This window comes from Haemorhous mexicanus, chromosome 3, assembly GCF_027477595.1.
Source record: "Haemorhous mexicanus isolate bHaeMex1 chromosome 3, bHaeMex1.pri, whole genome shotgun sequence".
Taxonomy (NCBI): Eukaryota; Metazoa; Chordata; class Aves; order Passeriformes; family Fringillidae; genus Haemorhous; species Haemorhous mexicanus.
The window spans coordinates 84,058,342-84,077,802 of record NC_082343.1 but is presented as its reverse complement, the minus strand read 5'-3'; the positions used below and the strand labels follow the sequence as shown (position 1 = coordinate 84,077,802).

The following is a 19,461-nucleotide window of genomic DNA, read 5'->3' as shown; positions in this document are numbered from 1 at the left end:
CTTCATGGTCCTGGGGCAATCCCTGTGCCCAGGAGGCTCAGGGGGCTGTTCCTGGCAACCCGTGATTGCCATCGTCTGTGCACAGCTGAAAACAGCTGGGAAGGGTAGCAAGATGAGACTACTGATGGGGTTATTCAGATACATAAAAGAAACTGTAAAAAAAAATCCTCTAGGACACACTTGGTAATTAATTGGTTGCAAAATTGGCACAATGAGGGAAGAAAGCTGTCAATGTGGCACTTAGGGACATGGATGGGTGGTGGAGGTGGCAGTGTTAGGTTAACAGTTGGACTCTATGATCTTAGATGTCTTTTCTAATCTAAATCACTCTGTGATTCTATAAAAATCATTCCCATATGCAGCAGACTCATCAGTCAGTGTCAGGACCTAAACAAATTTTTTCCCCTCTCAGAGTATATTATGGTGCTCAACATCTTAATGAGTATGAAACTGGCAACAAGATATTTACTTTGATCAAGGTGTTTATTGCATCTCAGAGGGCACACATGCACTGGGGTTTTTTGTTTTTTGGGGTTTTTTTTTGTTTGAGATTTTTTTTTAAACTGAAATACAAAGAAAAGCCATTTTGAAATTAACTTTTTATAGAACTTTCCCATTACAGTGTATGTTATCCCCACAGCAAATTCAGATACAACCACTTTTAATGGTACCATACATTGATTAAATAGTTCATTTGAAAGACTTTAGGTGAATATCTTTCCAACCCAATATGCTTTTACAGAGAACTGCCAAGCCACTTGTAACACTGATCAACAGTGACCTCATTGAAGAGTCAAGATCTTACACCAAGCCATCAGCAGAAACAGTATGAGAACAAATAAAAATTAAAGGAACACAGTATGTACAGTAAAGGGCATGGATCTCCGGATCAGAATTAAATCTAATCACCAATAGTACAAAAGCTACTCACAGCGCATTCGGGGCAATGAGAAAACACTATCCTAAGGCATACACAGGTAAGCACTAAATTAAGAGATGTACGGAAGAACTGAACAGAGATGAGTAACATCACTTGTAATGTTTTGACTACAGATATACCAAAAAGTGCTCTCGTATTTGAAATCCCTTACTGCCAGCACAACTATGGTTGCTTTTTCCCAACTACATGGAGAGAAACTGACCCTTTACTTATTTTCAATGCGCTTAGCAAGAACGGATAAATATGCCAATTATAAATGCAAAAACGTAAAGAATTAAAATAGATTTAAAAATAATAACAGCAATAAATATGGTATTCTTTCAGATATGGTTTTTCATTCTTGGTAAATCATTGAAAAAGTATTTGTTATGGAATTTTTCCTTTATATTACTTTAAATTATTTTAACATATACAGTGCCACAAAAATAAAACATTTTTTCACGACAATTGAGATTCCTGTGACTGGGGAAAAAAAAAAGAGTATTCTGCACAATTTTGTAAGTATTTTCTTTACTATCTGGTATTATCACACTATGTTTTGTAATAGATAAAGGAGAAATTGAGTCCTAGGGAAACTTTGGGTGTCCTCAAAAAGTTATATACATTGAAACCTTCAAAAACCACAGACATTGCTCCAAATGGCTCACCAAACAACAGCTGCATAATCTGCCCCTGTGGGATAGGTTCAGAAAAGCACTAGAAGGCATCAGAAACATACATCCATTGTTTAAATTGTAAAACACAAATAACCCAAGTACACAAATTTTGAGAGAGTAGGGATAACAGCTAAGGTAGTACACATTCCTAATGTTCACTTTCACAGCTGTGCTACACGTTTCAGGAGGAAGAGAAAGTCTGAGTAAGCACTGGGTTTGGTACTGGTGGCTCACTGAGAAACTCTGAGCATCCATTTGTAGTCTCCAAACTCACGTTTTTAGCATCCAGTCAGAAAAAACGCAGCTGTGAATATAGAAAAATATTAGATGAAAACTGATATAAGGAGTTAGCAAAGCATGTTCTACAAAGAGCACAAAATCTGCTCGTCTCTTCACACCTCAAATGATTTACCATCAGATTCTAGTGAAGTAGCAGTCTTCCCACAGCCAGTTATGAATCTCTCTATTATACACACAAGTTGAAACCAGTGAGTCCCAGCAGTGGTGTATCTCCACTCCTGGCTGTCTCTGCCAAGTGCCAGGTGGACACCTCTCTGGGCCTGGAATTTGGAGAAGGGTGAAGTGGGACTGGGAGATGCCTGCTAAGAGCAGCCTGAATCACTGCTGCCAGCTCCAGTGCAGAGTGGGCTCAGAACAAATTTTAGAATTAAGCTCTAGGAAGGAAGAAAAGTGACTCATGAAGAAGGCTTTAAAGTTATGTAATGATTTTCCTCTCCTCACCTTATTCTAAACACATTATTCTAGTCTTAATTATAAAATGCATACCTTATTTCTGCATTTTTATTTTTTAATTGGCTTAAGTGTTTAATTTAATTTTATATTCCTACTTGGTCCTCCAGAACCATCAGGATAATGTTTCAGCCTTTATTTCTTTCCATTATGCATTAGTTTTTTTTCTTCTACTCCATTTTTCTTTGCATTTACTCCTCTGTTCTTCCCCACTGTTGCTCTACACAGCACTGCTCAGGACCTCACAGCCTTAGCACTCAGAAAACGCTCAATTTTTCCAGTGCCTTGAAAAATTGTATGGCAGGGTAGAACATTAGCTGGCAGCAGTGAAGAGCTGCAAGCAACTTTCCCTTGATGACAAGAATATGTAAGTTTTTCCCCTTTTGACACCTTCACACCTATGAGAACAAATCTGTTTCAACACCCACAAGACTGGAACAAGCCTCTTTGGCACCATTTCTCTCCCCCCAGAATTTGTACCCTGCTATCACTCTATGTGTTTCAGTAATAGCTTCAAGAAAATACCCAAACATGAATGCTTGGACAGAATGGAAACCAGGAAAAAAATGGAAGTTATGAATTGAAGATAGTTTTTTTTTCTTTTTTTTTTTTTTTTTTGGCCAAAAGCAAAAGTCAGGAAAAGTTTATCTGCAAGTCAAGATTTCAAGCTAAAGTTAAGAGTACGGACAGAGAATTTGGTTTTCGTTACAGTGCATGTTTCTAGCTCTGCAGCTGTGATTTTATCTGTCATATTCAACCTAAACAACATCTGTGTGCCAGACATGTACCAGAGTGTGACATGCTCGAGCAGGCAGCCACAGAATACCTTATCGTTTACAAGAAATCCTTGATGTTAAGATCCGCTAATGGGTCCTTTGTTGGAGGTTTCTTGGGGCTCTGAGTAGCAGGAGTTGGGCTTGGAGAAAGCTGACAGATGCCAGCCAGGAAGGCAGGAAAAAAACAAAGCAGACAAGAATACACAAGCATTAGATAGACACAGGCAGTTCTCACACAAGCACATTGCGAGCATAAAAAGTTCTCATTTGCCTGCAAGTCCAGCTGTTTTGCTCAAGCATTGTTTGGATTCCATCCTTACTACAGAGTTAACAATGTTTGGTAAGTTTAGTGGCTAGGGCTATAGGCACTGCAGATCCTAATTAGCATAGCTTGAGATCACTCCCTCTCTGTAAAACATAATAGCATTAGAACCTTCAACCCAGACAGAAGAGACAATTGTTAGATGTTAAAAACCAAGGTTCAGAGCAAGCAGAGCGCATCCTGCAGGTGACTGAAAATCCCTGTTACTGGCAGTTAAGTACAAATTATTTGACATTGGTAATGTAAATAAGAGTCCAAAACAAACTGGAAATATGACTAGATCATACTAGGTTCCTCCTTTGATAGGTATAAAAATCATTATTCCATAGAAAACATCAGTTTTGAAGTTCTATGCAAAACTTCTGACTAAGGTGGTCAAATGATTCTCCCACTCTGTCCTTACTCCTCCCCATTCCTAGCTCAGCTCAGGGCACAAGAAGTATTTTATATGTAGCCCTGGCACCTTGATGACCCCTCTTTCAGAAAAAAATTTCTGTGTCCCATCATAATATTCTTGGTAAGCACAGAGATAGTTTAAAGCAGGAGGAAAAGCAAGACTAAGTATATTCTTAGAGCAGTTTCAAGTTCTTTCTATTTTTACACAGAAAACCTTGACAAGCTTCATTGGGAATGTAGTTCCCTACATAAAAAGTGTGGTTTGCTATATGTTGATTGCTTAGTATTTTCAAAATCAGGGTAGCCTGGTTTCCAGGGTTACCAGTGAGATTTTACAGCTGCAGCATCAGCTTCCATCTCCCTCCTTTCAAGAAACGCAAGATGGACTTCTGACTCACAAAAAGAAAAATATTACAGCTAAATAATTTCCTGCATCTCCTCGTGAAAGGTTTTTTCTTTTCAGTGTTATTACAAGCCAAACCCTATTTGAAGTAATAGCCTGGGACAGGTGTTACAGCTTATGCTGCATCACCTGCTGAGTGTAGCTATAGTAAATTTTGCTAGGCTGTGAACAGAATAGCAATGCCTGAGAGTTCCACTCAGAGCTTTATTCAAATAACCTCCAAAACCAGATCTTGGATGTAGTTAGCTGTAGGAGACTTTTCAAACCTGTTCCATTGGTCTCATGCAAAGCAATTGAAAAAAAAATCCAGGTGGTTCATGTGATTTGCTGCAAGGCAGGCAGCTGATCCTTGACGACATCTCATTTACAGACCCAGAGCTAGAGCTGAGCTGAGATAATGCACACACACAAGCTACCTTCTAGAGACATGGAGAGCAATTAAGCTCTGGCGTAGCAGCGATGCTCACCTGTACACCAGGGCCAGCGGCGGCTCCAAACGGGGGCCTCATCATCGGCTGCCCGTACATCACCGGCTGCTGGGGCATCATGGGCACCCCTGCACCTGCTGGGGGCTGCAAACCAACACCGAGTCAGCAGGGGCTGGGCGAGGGAGGGACAGCAGTGTAGCAAAAGAGACTCACCATCCCAAATGCTGCTCCTGGCTGTGGGACAGGTGGAGTACCTCCTGCTGCAGGAACAGCACTTGCTGGAGGCACAGCTCCCGCCTAAAAAAAAAAAAAAAAAAAAGGCAAAAAAAAAAAAGCAAAAGTCTAAAAGTCTAACAGCAACCATCTGGAAACCACAGAGTCTCCAGCAGTCTCAAAGCTGTTCTGGAAAGTAGGACTGTTATGCAGCACATATGCAGCCTCAAAACCACAATGCTTCAAAGAATGAGAGAGCTGAATGAGTCCTTATGCTCAGCTTGTTTCTTCATAAGAAAGCAATGGTGATAGGCTCCATTCTCTTCATGAACAGAGTCCATTTACTGACTACAACTCAAAATAGGCCCAAGAAAACACAGTTTCCTTCTCCTTCTACATAGCATAAGAAAGCATCCCAATTTCATAACAGGTAACTTATTGTAGCACTGTATTTTAGTAAAAGCTTAAGCAGATCGTAAAGCTAAAGGAAATAGCTGCTATAATTAGTTTACAATGAAGAAAAAATAATTATGCACCAAAATTCACTGGAGTTAAAGGATAAGTTCACACACTTAAACCTCAATCAGAACCATTATATTCTTTACTGAGGACAGTTTAGTTTATCTTGTTATGATTTTCATTCATAGGCTTGATTTGTTATGATTTTCATTCAAATAACCTTTTTTTTGCCTTTTTTTATCTTCCACTACAATTCAGGAAGAGAGAACTGTTACTTTAGATATACAGCACAAGAGCACCTTTAAAAAGGCCACCCCAGCTCACTTATCTAGCACAGCCTACACATCATCCCTTTTGGCTCCCTTCCATGTAACTCCCATGCAGTATCTCCTTATAGCCTTGAAGGCATCTAAACCTTTCCTTTTCACAGATATATATACAATCCAAATTATTAACAACTCTGAGGAGAGGCAGAAAGTATTCAAGGAAGGGATGTAAAAAGGGCAGTAGGATTTCATTACTGCTCTTGTATGGCCTAAGCACAATGGCACAATTTCTCAAGCTGTTACAGGAGCTGTATGGTCGTGCCTGTGCCTCCACATCCTTACCACCCACCTTGACTCAGTAACATCCCACAACACACAGAGAGAAGCTACCACACTTACAGTTCAAAGGAGAACTGTGTCTCTGGAGATATGCTGGAACTGTACAGTCCACTTCTGTGAATGCTGCGTTTTAGTGCCCTTGGTAATATCCTTGCTTCCAGACTAAAATATGCCAGTTTCTTAAGAAGCTGGAGACAAGTCAATATAACCTGTCCCAGACTCATTTATCAAAACCACTACATTTTCTGGCTAAGAATTTATGAACTCTGTTCCAGTCGGAAAGTTTCAGGGGAGCATTTCAGTTAAAACCTGTACTGTGCTAGCAGAGTCTCCAAACTAAAACCAAGATCTGAACACTCAGGTGTGTAAAGCAAGAAACTAAACCACACAGATGCAGTGATCCAACTGCTTTTACACATTGTAGCTCAACATCCAGTTAGGCAGATGCCAAGAAAATGGCCATACAGACTGAATCTGCTCTGGCCTCTAAGCACAAGGTCACTTGAGGGAATGGGGTTTGATGTAATTCTGCTCATTTTAATCCTGGAATTGAAAGGTCACAAGGAAGGAAAGAAGTGACCAAAACTTAAGTGGTTCAACAGTAACATGAATAAAAGCTTCATTTTTTCATTAATATTTATTTTGCCTGCAGACCTTGGTTTCAAAAAGTACCTAAGTGCATGATTTTGAAGAAATATATACAACACCTATCTTTCATGAAATGCTATCAAAACTACCCAGCTTCCCAGAAAGACCAGTTACTTATCAGATGGTAAAATCACTACGAGACCAGACTGATGCTGCAGAAGCTCAAAATTTCAGGCAGTACAAGACATCAGGTAGTTCACATCCAAGTAAAGCAGTAAAGAGGTAATTTTCAAGCTTACAGCACAGAAATGGTTAATCACTACTGCCATAATCAACCCACTGTCTGAGAATTGTCTGTTGGACAGACAGTCCAAGGGGAACTGTGTTAGAAGCTTCTAGCTAGTTTTAAAGCCAGCAGTAGTAACTGTAGCGCAGGTGAGGTGCTGTTAGTATCTTCACGTTTAGTAAGTGCAGTAAAAGGTCAAAAAAAAAAATTCACTTACACTGTACAGTATTGCCCAGCCTTTCTATCAAGAAAAAAAGTTGATGTTACAACTTGTGTTTTACAACACATTAAGTGAAGTACAGAGAATTCTTGTGTCTTCCATAACGTTATGGAACATGCTCAGAGTCATGTAAACACCTGATTGTGGCAGCAAGGAACTGAACTGGTCATGGTCCCCCTTCAGAGTTCTTTCTTTCCTTTGCCAACCCAACCTCGTTCAAATGGAGGCTGTTTTAAGCCTTGTGAGACATTTGATGAAATGAGGTATTACTCCTCTTCAGAATATTTTTGTAGCTCATTCATTATCAAGTTGCTCTTGTTCCAAGTTTAGATTTTTAGCTCAATTTGACCCTCTTCTCTCAAAATCATTGCCTTCTGATACTTTTTACAGGGTGATCTTACCTTTTCAAACTGCTTTACCCTGCTAAATATGCTACCCACTCCTGATCTACCACCAGGTACCTGATCAGTATGAATACTGTGTAGTCTTTTGATCTACTTCATCCAGTAAAACTTGAGGAAAACCTATGTATTTTCTCTCCTTATAGTACATCAGCTTTGGATCAATAGTGTTTTATTTTGGGCACTTGACCTGGGCCCAATCCTGGCCAGATCTACATGGCTAATCACACACTTGGAAATGCCCACAGGTATTAAATGCACAGGTAGAGCAACACCTTGATACACAAGCTAGTGTATTTTTTCATTTACTACTCAATGGTTTATTTATACCAGCTTTAAAAATGTGACTTGAAATACAATATAATTTACACAGAAGCAAACTCTTTAGCCTCAGTAGAGTGGAGCAGTCCCTACAGGTATGCTTGCACAGCCTCATGAAATACTGGAAGTCCAATACCAGTGCCATCTATGGAATAACCACCTACCAAAGGACCACCTGGGACACCACCAGTTGACCATGTTGCAGGTGCTACTTTTGGCTGCCAGTTGGCTCCTCCTGTTAACTTTTTCTCTCCAGCATTCCACTGCAGGTCTCCCCTAACAGAGAGGGAGAGAGGCAGGCTATTACTTGCATACTTCCACGGTGAAAATGAAGAGCAGTTGCAGCATACATTAGCATTAGACGTGCAGCTACATTAGCTTATGGTGTATGCAGTCATTAACGGAAAGATTTACTTTTAGTGACACTCAGTTTCAAGGGTTATTAGCAGTAGACACCAGAACACTCTAAGTTGAAGTCAGTTACATGGTTATGGCCTTTGTGGTGAGAATTAGAGAGAAGTTTTACTTAGTATTGACTGAAGGTAACAGATCACATATACCCTTGCAAAGAAGGAAGAGGGACTGCTACTGCCTATTCTACTGGGGCCAGGCAGGAGAGCTGCCTGCTAGATGTCTTTGAAAGGCCATTTCAGGGCTGGAAATCTTGCTCAGACAGCTGAAGAAGGAAAGCATTCAGTTCTGCAAAAAGTTGATAGATACAAGAGAAACAAATCATTCATAGAATAAAAGGGCTGTTGAAAAACCAGGTTTTGTTACAGTCTGCTCTACCCAGAATAAAATACACCAAAGCAGATCGAAGGAAGCTACACTTTGGGGCTAAACCTCATGATGTGTTTGTACATATCCCTCCTATCATTTCCACAGAGGCACAAAACATTTTGAAGTCTTGCATACAGAGGAAGGCTCAGGGCACAAGCAAGCAGTTAGATTAGGAAGATAAAAAAAAATAAATGCAATGCTTTAAGTATTTCTTTTTGCAAAAAGGTTATCGCTGCATGGGATGAACCTCTTTTTTATTTTTGAAGTATTTCAATGCCTACACAATAAGTACATCCAGCATCTGTAAAAATATAACAAAACTATTACATATTAGGAAAGATTACTGAGGGGAGCTATACAAATATATATTATCTGGACTATTTGCTCATTATAAACTATTTGGAAATTAGCTATCCAACATGAAGACAGTAATTTAAAGGAAAAAATATTTCTAACACTCAGATTAAAGACAGAAATTTTATAAGCTATATGAGGAACACTGAACCTTTATTATTCAGTGAACCTGTAGAGAATAGAACACTTTCTTCAGAATTTTTCTGGATTGGGAGGTCAGAACATATAACCAATTCATTGTTTCTTAATAAACACTGAAACATATATAGTACTTCACAGCAGAATAAAAAACTTCCTTTTATCTTTAAGCAAAGTTGAACTTACTTTTTAGAAGTTGTACCAGAAATTCCAAGATCTGAAAATTGTAAGAAAAAAAGGAAATAAAAGAGAAACCATACGTTTAGGAAACTGAAGCAGACCAAAGCAACAGCTTACATTTCATTGCATCGGGGCATATCAAGAGCAAAAAAGTTTTGGCTGTCTTCATTTTGACAGCATCAGGGGACTGGCCACATCTACCTATTCTTCAGGACAAACATATGAGAAACCCTGCAGATGTCTTGCACTTGAGAATGTAATTTTCGCTTCAAAAGCAAACCAAATTAACTATATTTAGGCCCACAAAATGCCAAGTTATTTAGGGCACCAAACTATTTACCATGAATGGTAACATTAATTTCTGTTCCTCATTACACATACAGAAATAAAAAGCTGTATTCTACATATATATAAATGTTGATAAGTTTTCCACTGTTTTTTCTGCTTGGTCACACATGGAAACTCCAAATAGTTTCTTTAATTACCCTTTGGAAAAAGTCTTAAGTTAAATTTTAAAGAGTACTCTTCTCACAGGACCATTGTAAGTCCTGTAATTCATAAACTTCTGTTTGATTTTCTCCTCCAAACTTGAATACAGCAAGTGATTTGCAGAAGACATTTCAAGGGATTAAGAGTCTTGTTGACTTCTAAGCACAGTATTTTCCTCCACACCTAACAGCCAGGCCTGCATCATAACATCAGTTACATCTTTGTTGTGGTGTGTTTACATATACTAAGGGAGTATTCATTTTATACAACTTCAGCAGGATTACCCCTTAGCCTAGGTGGGCCTCTGTTAGGTTTTTTGGAGGAGTTGCAGCTACTGATCTCTAATTAAGAAGGCTCTAGCTCTTTTTCCTACTACAGAAAAGTACATATTTAAGTTCAGCATTTTAAGAACATGTTTGGTAAGTTCTCTGCCCCTGAAAGAAGGCCTGCTCTTGAGTGCACTCAGCACCCCACTGCTACTCTTTGTCTCATTAAACATGAAGTCAGCTATTGGTGTCCACCAGCTTTGCTGCTTAAGCCGCCATCAGACACTTTGGACAATTTTCACTTTTCCATCTATTACAGAGGAGTACATCCATTAAGAGTCTGATGTGCCTATGAAATGTAGCTGGGATGATCAGATATTGCAAATCATACCTAGCAAACAAATGCCATTTTTTGACTCAGATCCTGGGCTCCAAGAAGGACAAACCCAGACTAAGTGAATCAGCTATCTGAACCAAGCCTTCTTCCTGCTGAGAGCTTCCCCAGTTTCCACAGCAGAACAGAAGGATACTGAAGCAAGCTAAAATAGACAGGTGCTTGCTCCATGGAAAAGCAACATGCATGCCACACCACTTAAAACCAAAATTTGTCACTTACTGCCTACTAAGTTTGCAAGAGACGAATCAAGATCACTTCCAAGGCCTTTGCTTGCTGCTGCAGCAGGGACTGTTGGTGTGGCTGTAGGTGCTACAGGTTGACCAGAAGGAACCATAGTTGGCATAAGAAGATCACCTAAGCCATCAAACACTGGAAGTGAAAGGAAAGTGAGTTAGAACAGCAGCTGTGATCAAAAATGCACTGCCTGCTACTCTGCTGTTGCTCAACAAATACAGCACAGACGACCACACCACAAGTCTTACCAAAACACCATTTGACATTAAAAGTAATGCCAACAAGGGCATGCATGTCATCTTACTAGACACTGAATGTACAGTAATCCTCAAAAAACTATACCAATGAAAACTACTATGAGAAGACATGCCTAAACAGGATTTAATTGGAGCATTGAATCTACATAGATACAGCACCACTTCCACATGACACTATTTTTCTTACAACCATCCTTACAGAGATGTCAGATACACACACATTTGTCAGGAGATATTCATTTAAAGGCTTTTAAAATGAACATCTTGCTGCAAACACCAGTCAGAATTACTGTGGCAAAGGCAGTCTTATACCTTGACATCTCACAGCGACAGGATTGGCAGTCTCAAGATGTTACTATTCACTTGCAAGCAGCAGGGAGTCGGGAAAACCTACTAACATCTTATGAGATCAGAAGGAACCAGAACCATCCACACAGACAGTGCTATTCTCCTTAGTCGGGTCATCTAACTCAGAAGTTCATTTTTTAGATCCCCTGAAGTCAAACTGCTTGGTACATCCCATGCCTGAGTTCTATCTTCTGATCTGTATTTGAGGTACATGCTAATTTTAAGTCAACAGGGAGGGGTAGCATGTGCACTGGCAAGCAACCAAATAACCAAGCAGCAGTATTATTTCCATCTTTTTTTCTTGTACGGTTGTAGAACTCACCAATTTTAAGTTTGTAGCAAGGACCCAGCATGAAAAATATAGAATGGAAGAGATGCAAACAAAATGATAGCAGTTTAAGCTTATAGTCAGGCAAAGAACTCTAGGGCAGTTTCTTTTGTGTGTACCCTAAGGTGCCATGCAGGCTCCAGAGCACCATCAGAAGCAGAGGGCAGTGGCAACATGACTTGCCTGTATATTGATTTACAGAGTAGAGTTTTCCTTGTTTGTGTAATTCCTGATTCATGCTATCAAGCACATGCAAGGATGATGTATACACTAGTTTGTCTTTTACTGACATGGTAGAGTAAAATATGGGTACAGAGAGCTCTTGGGCACACACCATCCGTATCACCACCCTGAGGGTCTTCCAGTAAGAAAGAAAAGTGAGGTCATTGAGATCGCTTGTACTCAGAGCCTAAATATGGTGTCATTAACTCATCTACCACACAAAGTGTATCAGAAAATTCACAGGAAGAAACCCTGTAGCTCACCTGATGCATCAAATGAACTGCCAGTTGTTGGAGCTGTTGTCCCAAAAGCTGCATCAAAATTAGGCTGTAGTAATCCAGTTTGAGCAGGAGTGACTGGGGATGGTGATGGAGAGGGAGCAATAAAGGAACCTCCAAAGCCTTTAAAAAACACATAAGAGAGGTGAGGACATTAGAGTCAGCCTTGTTAGACTGTTTATAGACAAAACCTCAGTCTATAGAGGGTGGAATGATAAAGACAATTCTTACTAGGCTATTTTAAAACAAAGAACATTTCAACAGCCTATGTGAGCTTCCCTATGTTTGTTAGGCTTACTTCAGTATAATGGAACCAAGAGGCCCTCATAACCCAAATCCTAGCCCACAGCAAGTCCCATGCTCACAGTAGCTAACCCTGAATATGGAAAAATGCACTGGCATCAGAGATCTGCCCTCATCTCTCCACAGTCTATTCTTGACATAAGTTTGTCATGGAATAATGTAGGTTGGAAGGGATCTCTGGAGGTCAGCCAGCCACACATCCTGTTTAAAGTCAGTCTAATCAAATCAAGTTGCCCAGACATTTGCCTTAGCACCTTCAAGAGGAGCTCTTACTGGCTCTCTGGGTGGCCTGTTGTCATATCAGACCATCACAGTATTTAATGAGTTTCCCACACACATTTCCATTTTTTACTATCTTTGTGCACCTCCAAGAAGAACCTCCTCTGCATGCTGCTGTGAGTTTAGACATCTATAAGCATCTTTGGCCTTCTCAAGGCTGAATGAGCCCAGTTCAGCCACTCTGCATGTGTCATATGCACTAGTCATCATCTCTGTGGCTCTCCACTGTACTCACTCTGGTATGCTCCACATCAAGAGATTCTCTAATGCATCCAGACTACCCATGCCCAGCTGCTCTCCCCATCTCCCTTCCAGCACGTACTATGGTGGTTCCAGTTGCCCTAGTGCCAAAGCTTGTGACAGTGATGCTTTCTCCAGCTGCCTAAAAGAGTCTTCCTCTACTTGCCTCTTCTTGAGGAGGGGGTCTGCAGCAGATACCTGCTGAAATACTAGATCATCACCTGCCCACTTGCCCAAGGCAAAGCTCAGTGCATTAAACTATCTGCACAAAAGTACAGATCTCCACAGAACCAGACCAGAAGCAGGTTGACCAGATCCAGGGATGACAAAGGCAGTTCACTGCAGCAATTCTTAAAGCACAGCAGCCACCTAAAGAGCCTGTCTTTCCACTTCCTGAGTGAGAACAAGGAGCCTGGCAGAAAGGTATGAGCCAATATCCATTAATAAGATTCTGTTTAGAAAGTTCTGTAAGCTTTTGCAAAGCCCCATAAAGTGTCTGTTTTTCCAGGTACTGCAGAGATGACTCCCCAGCTTCTGGTGAAGATTTGTACGATGACTGGTCTTACTTTGACGGCCTTTCGCCTTGCACAATTTAAGAGGAATAGCAGGCACAGAAGCCATAAAAATTCCTTAAAGAACTAGATTCCTAGTTGCCTAGAGATTGCACAAGACCCCCAGAAAGGCTGAAGAAACAGCAGCAACTGAGTTAGATGTGTTGTGTGGACACCCCCAACTGCCTGATTTTGACGTTGCTTTGACACAGCCAATTAAGATTTCATATAAGAACATGTTACTTGTATACATGCTAGGACATACAAGCACACAGTTTAGTTGGACAGAAAGATCTAGAAGGGCATATGGCTAGACTGTTTTATTTATCAGCATAGTTCTGATTTTGTCTGCTGAAAGGCTTAAGAGTAGGAAAACATTTCTTCCAAATTTCCTAAGCAAGCCAAGAAGGGGCAGGAACTCATTTGACAGCAGAACATGTAAGGCAATTATGAATAGTAAGCATACTCATAACATTATGCATATAAACACTTAGTACAACCAAACACTCATAAACCATGAAGGACACGCCTTCAGCCATGATATGAACTCCAGACACTCTTAAATTTAAAACTGGATTACACTGCAGGCTATACATCTGCCATTATCTAGAGTGAACAAATGCTTAGCAATATGCTGCAATGTTTATAGACTCCCTCTGTCTGCCAAAAAAAAAAAAAAAAAATCTATTTGAAGGCCTTTGGAATGTATATTGAAAACATAAATAAAATAAATTTTAAAAAGTCATCAACTCACCCCAACTGCTTCAGGTCTGCTTGAGTATTTAGACTTAGAACACCCCTTTTATAATTTAGGTTTTGATTTAGTGCAACTCATCAGATTCAGAGTGCACACTGCTGAAGTTTAAAGCCATCTGGAGCACAATTCCTACTTGCATTTAAGGTTAGTTATGGATAATGACATAAAATATTTTATACTGTAATGTTTGCATAAGCAGAATTAGCTTCTGTCCAACAACCTTGTTGGACCCAGTCTCCTGATAGCACATGTAACTGCAAAAGATTGTCATGTTCCAGAATCTATTAGTTAAAACTTGATCTATGGCCTTAAGCCATCTATAAACTAATACAAAGACCTATTGAAGCAATATGGGAAAAAAAAAAAAGTAGTCTTCCACCTTAAAATCTGAAGCAGTCTGTCCTAAAGCTTTAGCGTGCATTTACACATTATGCCCCAATTAAGGAATCTGGCTTGCTGATTGAGAATGGATGTATGCCTTATTATTATCTAGACAACTTCCTTCATTCCTGTAGCCTAACTAGACAACGTCCAGACTTTGAGAAGATACTTGAACCTGCCCACCAGTTCTACAAATTGTACTGGTTTTGGCTGGGGTAGCATTAATTTAAATCATGACACAAATTCCCCTTTCAGAAACATGGGAGAATTTAAGACAAGCCTTCTACAAACCAGAAGTGCATGTGCTGGGATTTTGCTCTCTAAAAACTTCAAACTGGCATGGGGAGGAGTCACAGCTGTTTAGCTCAGCCACTACAATACATGGTATAGCATGAATTTTGGAGAATAGTACACAAAGAATTCAGCTGAAGCTGCTTATCTGTAGGGGGTAGACTAAAATAATACAGTTATCCAATCCTTGATATAGGGTGTGACAGTGATGAGAGACATCATCTCACTCAGTGTAAGGAGAGGGTCTGTATCACTTCTCTGTCCTTGTGCTCAGAAAACCATGCTCTCATCATCCCACTCTCCTTGGCTAAATCCAAGACTGCTACCAAGTCAGTCATTCAAGCTACTAACATTTAGGTGCTCAACCCGATTAAAGAAACCAAACTGAATAAACTCAAAGTTTAATTAGCAGTAAGGAACAAGAAGCATAGCCTGAAATATTGCTTAACTTTGGTACTGCTACAGACAGACAAAGAAACTTCATGGAGACACTCATACTCAGTGAGCAGTACAGAAAAATAAGGCTGTGTGGGAGGTAGAAAAACAAAGAACATAGAAAGAAGATAATCTAGGAAGTTAGCTTGTACTTCAGTATATTGCCTCCATTATAAGTCACTCTAGTTTTAATTAAAACATCTAAAGTACAAAGAAATCTTGTGAATTAGTATTTTATTTCACTATCTACACCCAAAGAACAGAAAAGATTTCAACCACCATTTCTTAGTATAACTCTAAAGTAGCAAGCTTTTAGAAGTTCTTTATTACCAGCAAGTAGGTCTGCAGAAGCTGAGGAACTAGAAGCAGCCTGGGCAGTGGGCTGGGGTTCAGAAGCACTACTTCCAAAAGCATCTAAAGGGAATTGCAGAAAACATCAGGAAAAAGTAAGACATTCAATTTAAATACATCAATTCACCACTTATCAAAAGATGACAAAAGAATAGCCACTTTATACATCAGAAGAAGAAAATGAAATTGCTTGGCCATCCTTATTGCAGAGCAGTACCATGGATGCAAAGTTCAGGTGGAAAAAAGGATGTACAACAAACCAGCACTTGAAAGAAATCTCTTCTCCTTTATTTGGACCTCTGCTCAGATACAAATCACACCTTTCAAGACAACAGGGTTTTGGAGATGAATGCATTGGCTGAAAGTTTGGAACCATTCCAGCCAGAAGCCAGTAGCTCACGTGGAATCTTTTTAGAGGAGTATCTTACTCATGTTTGAAATTCACTGCTTCTAAGCACCACTTCTGTTCTTCAACATGCCTAGAGTTGGCTGTGTCCATCCTAATTTCCACCTTGTCAAACCCCATGATTCAGATATACCCAGCCTGAGACAAGTCACCCTCAAAACTTCAGCTGCTTTGAGAAACGGAACTGAGAGGAAACAGCATGACCATGGAGATTAGCAACGAAGAAAAACGACAGAGCAGAATTTCACTGGACTCCTGAGAGAGAGCCACACATGCACTGACCAGAGATGGAATGGCAAGTGTCATGACAACAGAACGACCACATCGACAGCTTATTTGCAGTTCGTTAGGGTGCCAGACTCAGCCCGAAGGCCACACAGAAAAGTTGAGAAGGGGGAACCCGCAGCTTTAGCAAAGCGCAAAGGTAATTGAAATGAAGTGATTCAACTCTGAAGTGGTGAGGAAACAAAAATACCCACCACCAAATAGGTCAATCACACCTGAAGAATCCACCTTTGCTGGAGAGGCAGCGGGTAGAGGAGAGGGGGCTGCAAATGCATCCACTGCAGTAAGCATAGGATAAATAATATTTAGTATCAGCAAGGCAACAGTGATAGCTAAATATTTCAAAGCCACATAGGCTCCAACAGTTAGTACCACAGGTTTGGTAAATTCGGGTAATAGTCTCCAGAACTGCAAACAGAAAGTGTTACATTTCTCACACAGCAACTGAAAACCACTTTTAAAGAAAACAGAAAACTACTTTAAAGGAAACATTGCTTATTAAGCATTTTCTTATGCTTAGAGGAGGATTTGCTCTCCCAACAACCACATCACTTACTTACTGAACTTCAGTGTCAGCCACCTCATGATCTGCATCTTCAGCAAGTGCACATCTTGTGACCAAAGCAGCAAACCAAAAACTTAATAATTCTTGATATTTCAGTTTAAAGATGTAAACTGGCAGTAAGTTGATTTTTTTTTTTTTAACTTTCGGAAAAAAAATCCAAACCCAGTAGTCTGCGGAACGGCCTGTGAAAAGAAGCACTCACCAGATAAAAGATCACCAGTGAGAGAACTCTCAGGCACAGGAGAAGCTCCAGGTTGTGGAGATGAAAATGTATCTTCCAGGAATAAAAGAAAGAACGAGAAGTAAGTATCACTCAAATGAGTTTACACCACTACACAGCCTCAAAGCAGCAGAGTATCAGAAGAGTTCTCTCTTTACCTGTACCAAAGAGATCTATGCTAGGAGTAGCATCAGGTTTAGGTGCTGCAGGTGCATCAGGAGCAGACTCAAATAAATCTAAGGCCAAGAACACAACATATCTTTAACTCATTTTTGAAAGGCAGGACTGAAAACAGACGTTTCCAATTTTGCACATCATATTTGAAATTAATAGGCTCTCTGCTTTGAAAGCCTAGCACACAACACGCATGCAACAACGAATTGTTCATTTGGTACTCCTGACAGATCAATCCACCAGAATCAAAGAGTTAAAAACAAAATTACCACCAAATATATCTAGAGCAGGAGGAGCGGAGGTGGTGGCGGTAGCAGAAGTGGTGGCAGTAGTGGTGGTAGTGGCAGTAGCTGTAGTAGCAGTAGCAGCAGCAGCAACAGCAGCAGCTGGAGAAGGAGTTGTTGCAGGAACTGGAGTGGCTGCACTAGTTGTAGGGGTAACTACAGGAACAGCAGTCTCTGTTGGCTTCATAGCAAAGAGGTCCAGCTCAGGAGCAGCCTCTGCACTACCTTCGGATGGGGCAAAGGGGTCTTGTAAAAAGGAGAGGGGAAATATATGTGTATGCATACTTAGGATCAGTGAGGGAGGAAGTCAAGAACAAAGCAACTATAGGCAATGCACATACTGCAAATACACGCACGCACACAGAGGAGGTCTCTCTAACATCTAGCTTACTTATCCAGACATGTTACTTAAGTTTTTCTAAAATAAAGACTCTCTAAAAGGCTGAGCAGCCAAGTTACTAGAGGGGAGAACTTTCAAAGGTTCTTTGACGAGGCCAAAAAGCCAAATATGACAAAGGACTACCCAGGCTACTGCTTACAGCTCAGCACTGCCAGAACTGTTCAATAGCACTACCAAATTAACCTGAAGTCACTGGGACTCGGAAAACGGCAGTTTTGTTAAGCATGCTCTTCAGCCTAAAGTTTGTTTTTACCAATTGCAAACAGCGAGAAATTTTCAGAAAAACACACTGCCATGTAGTTTAAAAACAAAACAAAACAAAACAAAACCCAGCAAAACAAGAGACTATCTAATGACATGAAACCCACCATTTCCTGAACATGCATCAAGAGCTGCTGCTACAGGGGTTGGGGTAGCTGGTGCTGCTGCCCCTTCAGCTGCTGCAGGGGCTTCCCCAGGAGAAGCTGCAAAGGCATCTTGGGTGCAGTTTAAGAACAGAAATTAAAAAAACAAAAAGGAATAAAGAGAAGAAAAATATAGTAAAAGAACCAAGTTAAATTGCATAGGTAGATCCCCTTATACAACATGAATGTAATCACTCCAACAGCAAGACAACTCATGCAGTGCAAAACGCTTTGTCTCTCCCCCAACCCCACACAAGCAGGTTCTAGACAGGGTTTGCAGATGGAGCTTCTTGGGTTGCCCACAATAAGCACAGTGAGTGCAAAAGAAGGCATTATTCTCATTGTATAAGGGTTCAGAGCAGCATGCTCATGTACTACCCAAAATTAACTAATTAACAAAATTAACTTAAGAGCAGATATTAACAACTTGCATGCTCAGAGCCTGTATTACATGTGATTAATCTGCAGCTGTGAGCTTACTTTTATAGTACCTTGCTCTGTTATGAATAACAATCCAATTACTCTGGTAGATATTTGCAACTACCATTTCTAGTCTTTGAGCCAAGTCAGTCATGCAACATCTGAAAAATTGAACTTACTTGTTTCTTAACAGTATTCCAACTGGATCTTTCTGAAGCCATAACGTGATGCATAGGTTACATTTACTCAGATTGCTTCAAACAGATCAAGATTGTTCATCTTAACCAGTGGCTGGCCAGCCATAACCTGTCTGTCATTTTAGGATCACTTCTAGGCCAATCAGCCAAGTCAGAGAAAGTGACTGGTTTGGGGTTTTGGAATGACTTGCTCATTAGGTTTTTTTGAATTTTTTTGTTTGCCGCTTGCTCTTTGACTGCTTTTTTCTTTTTGTTTGCCAGTTCCCAAGTGGCATGCTTAAATTTCAAGCTATGAACAGCATTATTTCTAGGCTTAAACCAGCATTTGAGCTCTTAATTCTATGAAGTAGTCCTAATGGACAGTGCCATTTGGACTATCCTCATAGGCAAGCATTTTCTCCACAAAAAAGGACTGCACAATGAGGATTAAATACTTCAAGATGCTTGTAAAGGACATTTTTCTACTGTTACAAGAATTAGCAA

The 19,461-nt window shown here is 40.2% G+C and overlaps 1 protein-coding gene across 14 annotated transcripts in view; it reads right to left on the bottom strand.

Annotated features, from left to right (window-relative positions):
- Window positions 1-464: 464 nt before the first annotated feature.
- The window catches only part of SNAP91 (synaptosome associated protein 91), a 63,491-nt gene continuing 44,494 nt past the window's right edge, over window positions 465-19,461 (bottom strand). For 2 of the 14 annotated variants that reach the window (XM_059842526.1, XM_059842527.1), the window contains exons 16-30: window positions 18,326-18,433; window positions 17,543-17,803; window positions 17,258-17,335; window positions 17,082-17,153; window positions 16,509-16,592; window positions 15,603-15,686; window positions 12,021-12,158; window positions 10,588-10,737; window positions 9,223-9,253; window positions 7,929-8,040; window positions 7,040-7,063; window positions 4,885-4,968; window positions 4,711-4,815; window positions 3,173-3,273; window positions 465-1,900 (exon numbers count right to left, since the gene is read on the bottom strand). In XM_059842526.1, coding sequence (XP_059698509.1) covers window positions 3,181-3,273; window positions 4,711-4,815; window positions 4,885-4,968; window positions 7,040-7,063; window positions 7,929-8,040; window positions 9,223-9,253; window positions 10,588-10,737; window positions 12,021-12,158; window positions 15,603-15,686; window positions 16,509-16,592; window positions 17,082-17,153; window positions 17,258-17,335; window positions 17,543-17,803; window positions 18,326-18,433 — 1,424 coding nt within the window. In that variant the 3' untranslated portion in view covers window positions 465-1,900; window positions 3,173-3,180. The remainder of the gene's footprint in view (window positions 1,901-3,172; window positions 3,274-4,710; window positions 4,816-4,884; window positions 4,969-7,039; window positions 7,064-7,928; window positions 8,041-9,222; window positions 9,254-10,587; window positions 10,738-12,020; window positions 12,159-15,602; window positions 15,687-16,508; window positions 16,593-17,081; window positions 17,154-17,257; window positions 17,336-17,542; window positions 17,804-18,325; window positions 18,434-19,461) is intronic. The other 12 variants (XM_059842533.1, XM_059842536.1, XM_059842529.1 and 9 more) reach the window with 11 other exon arrangements.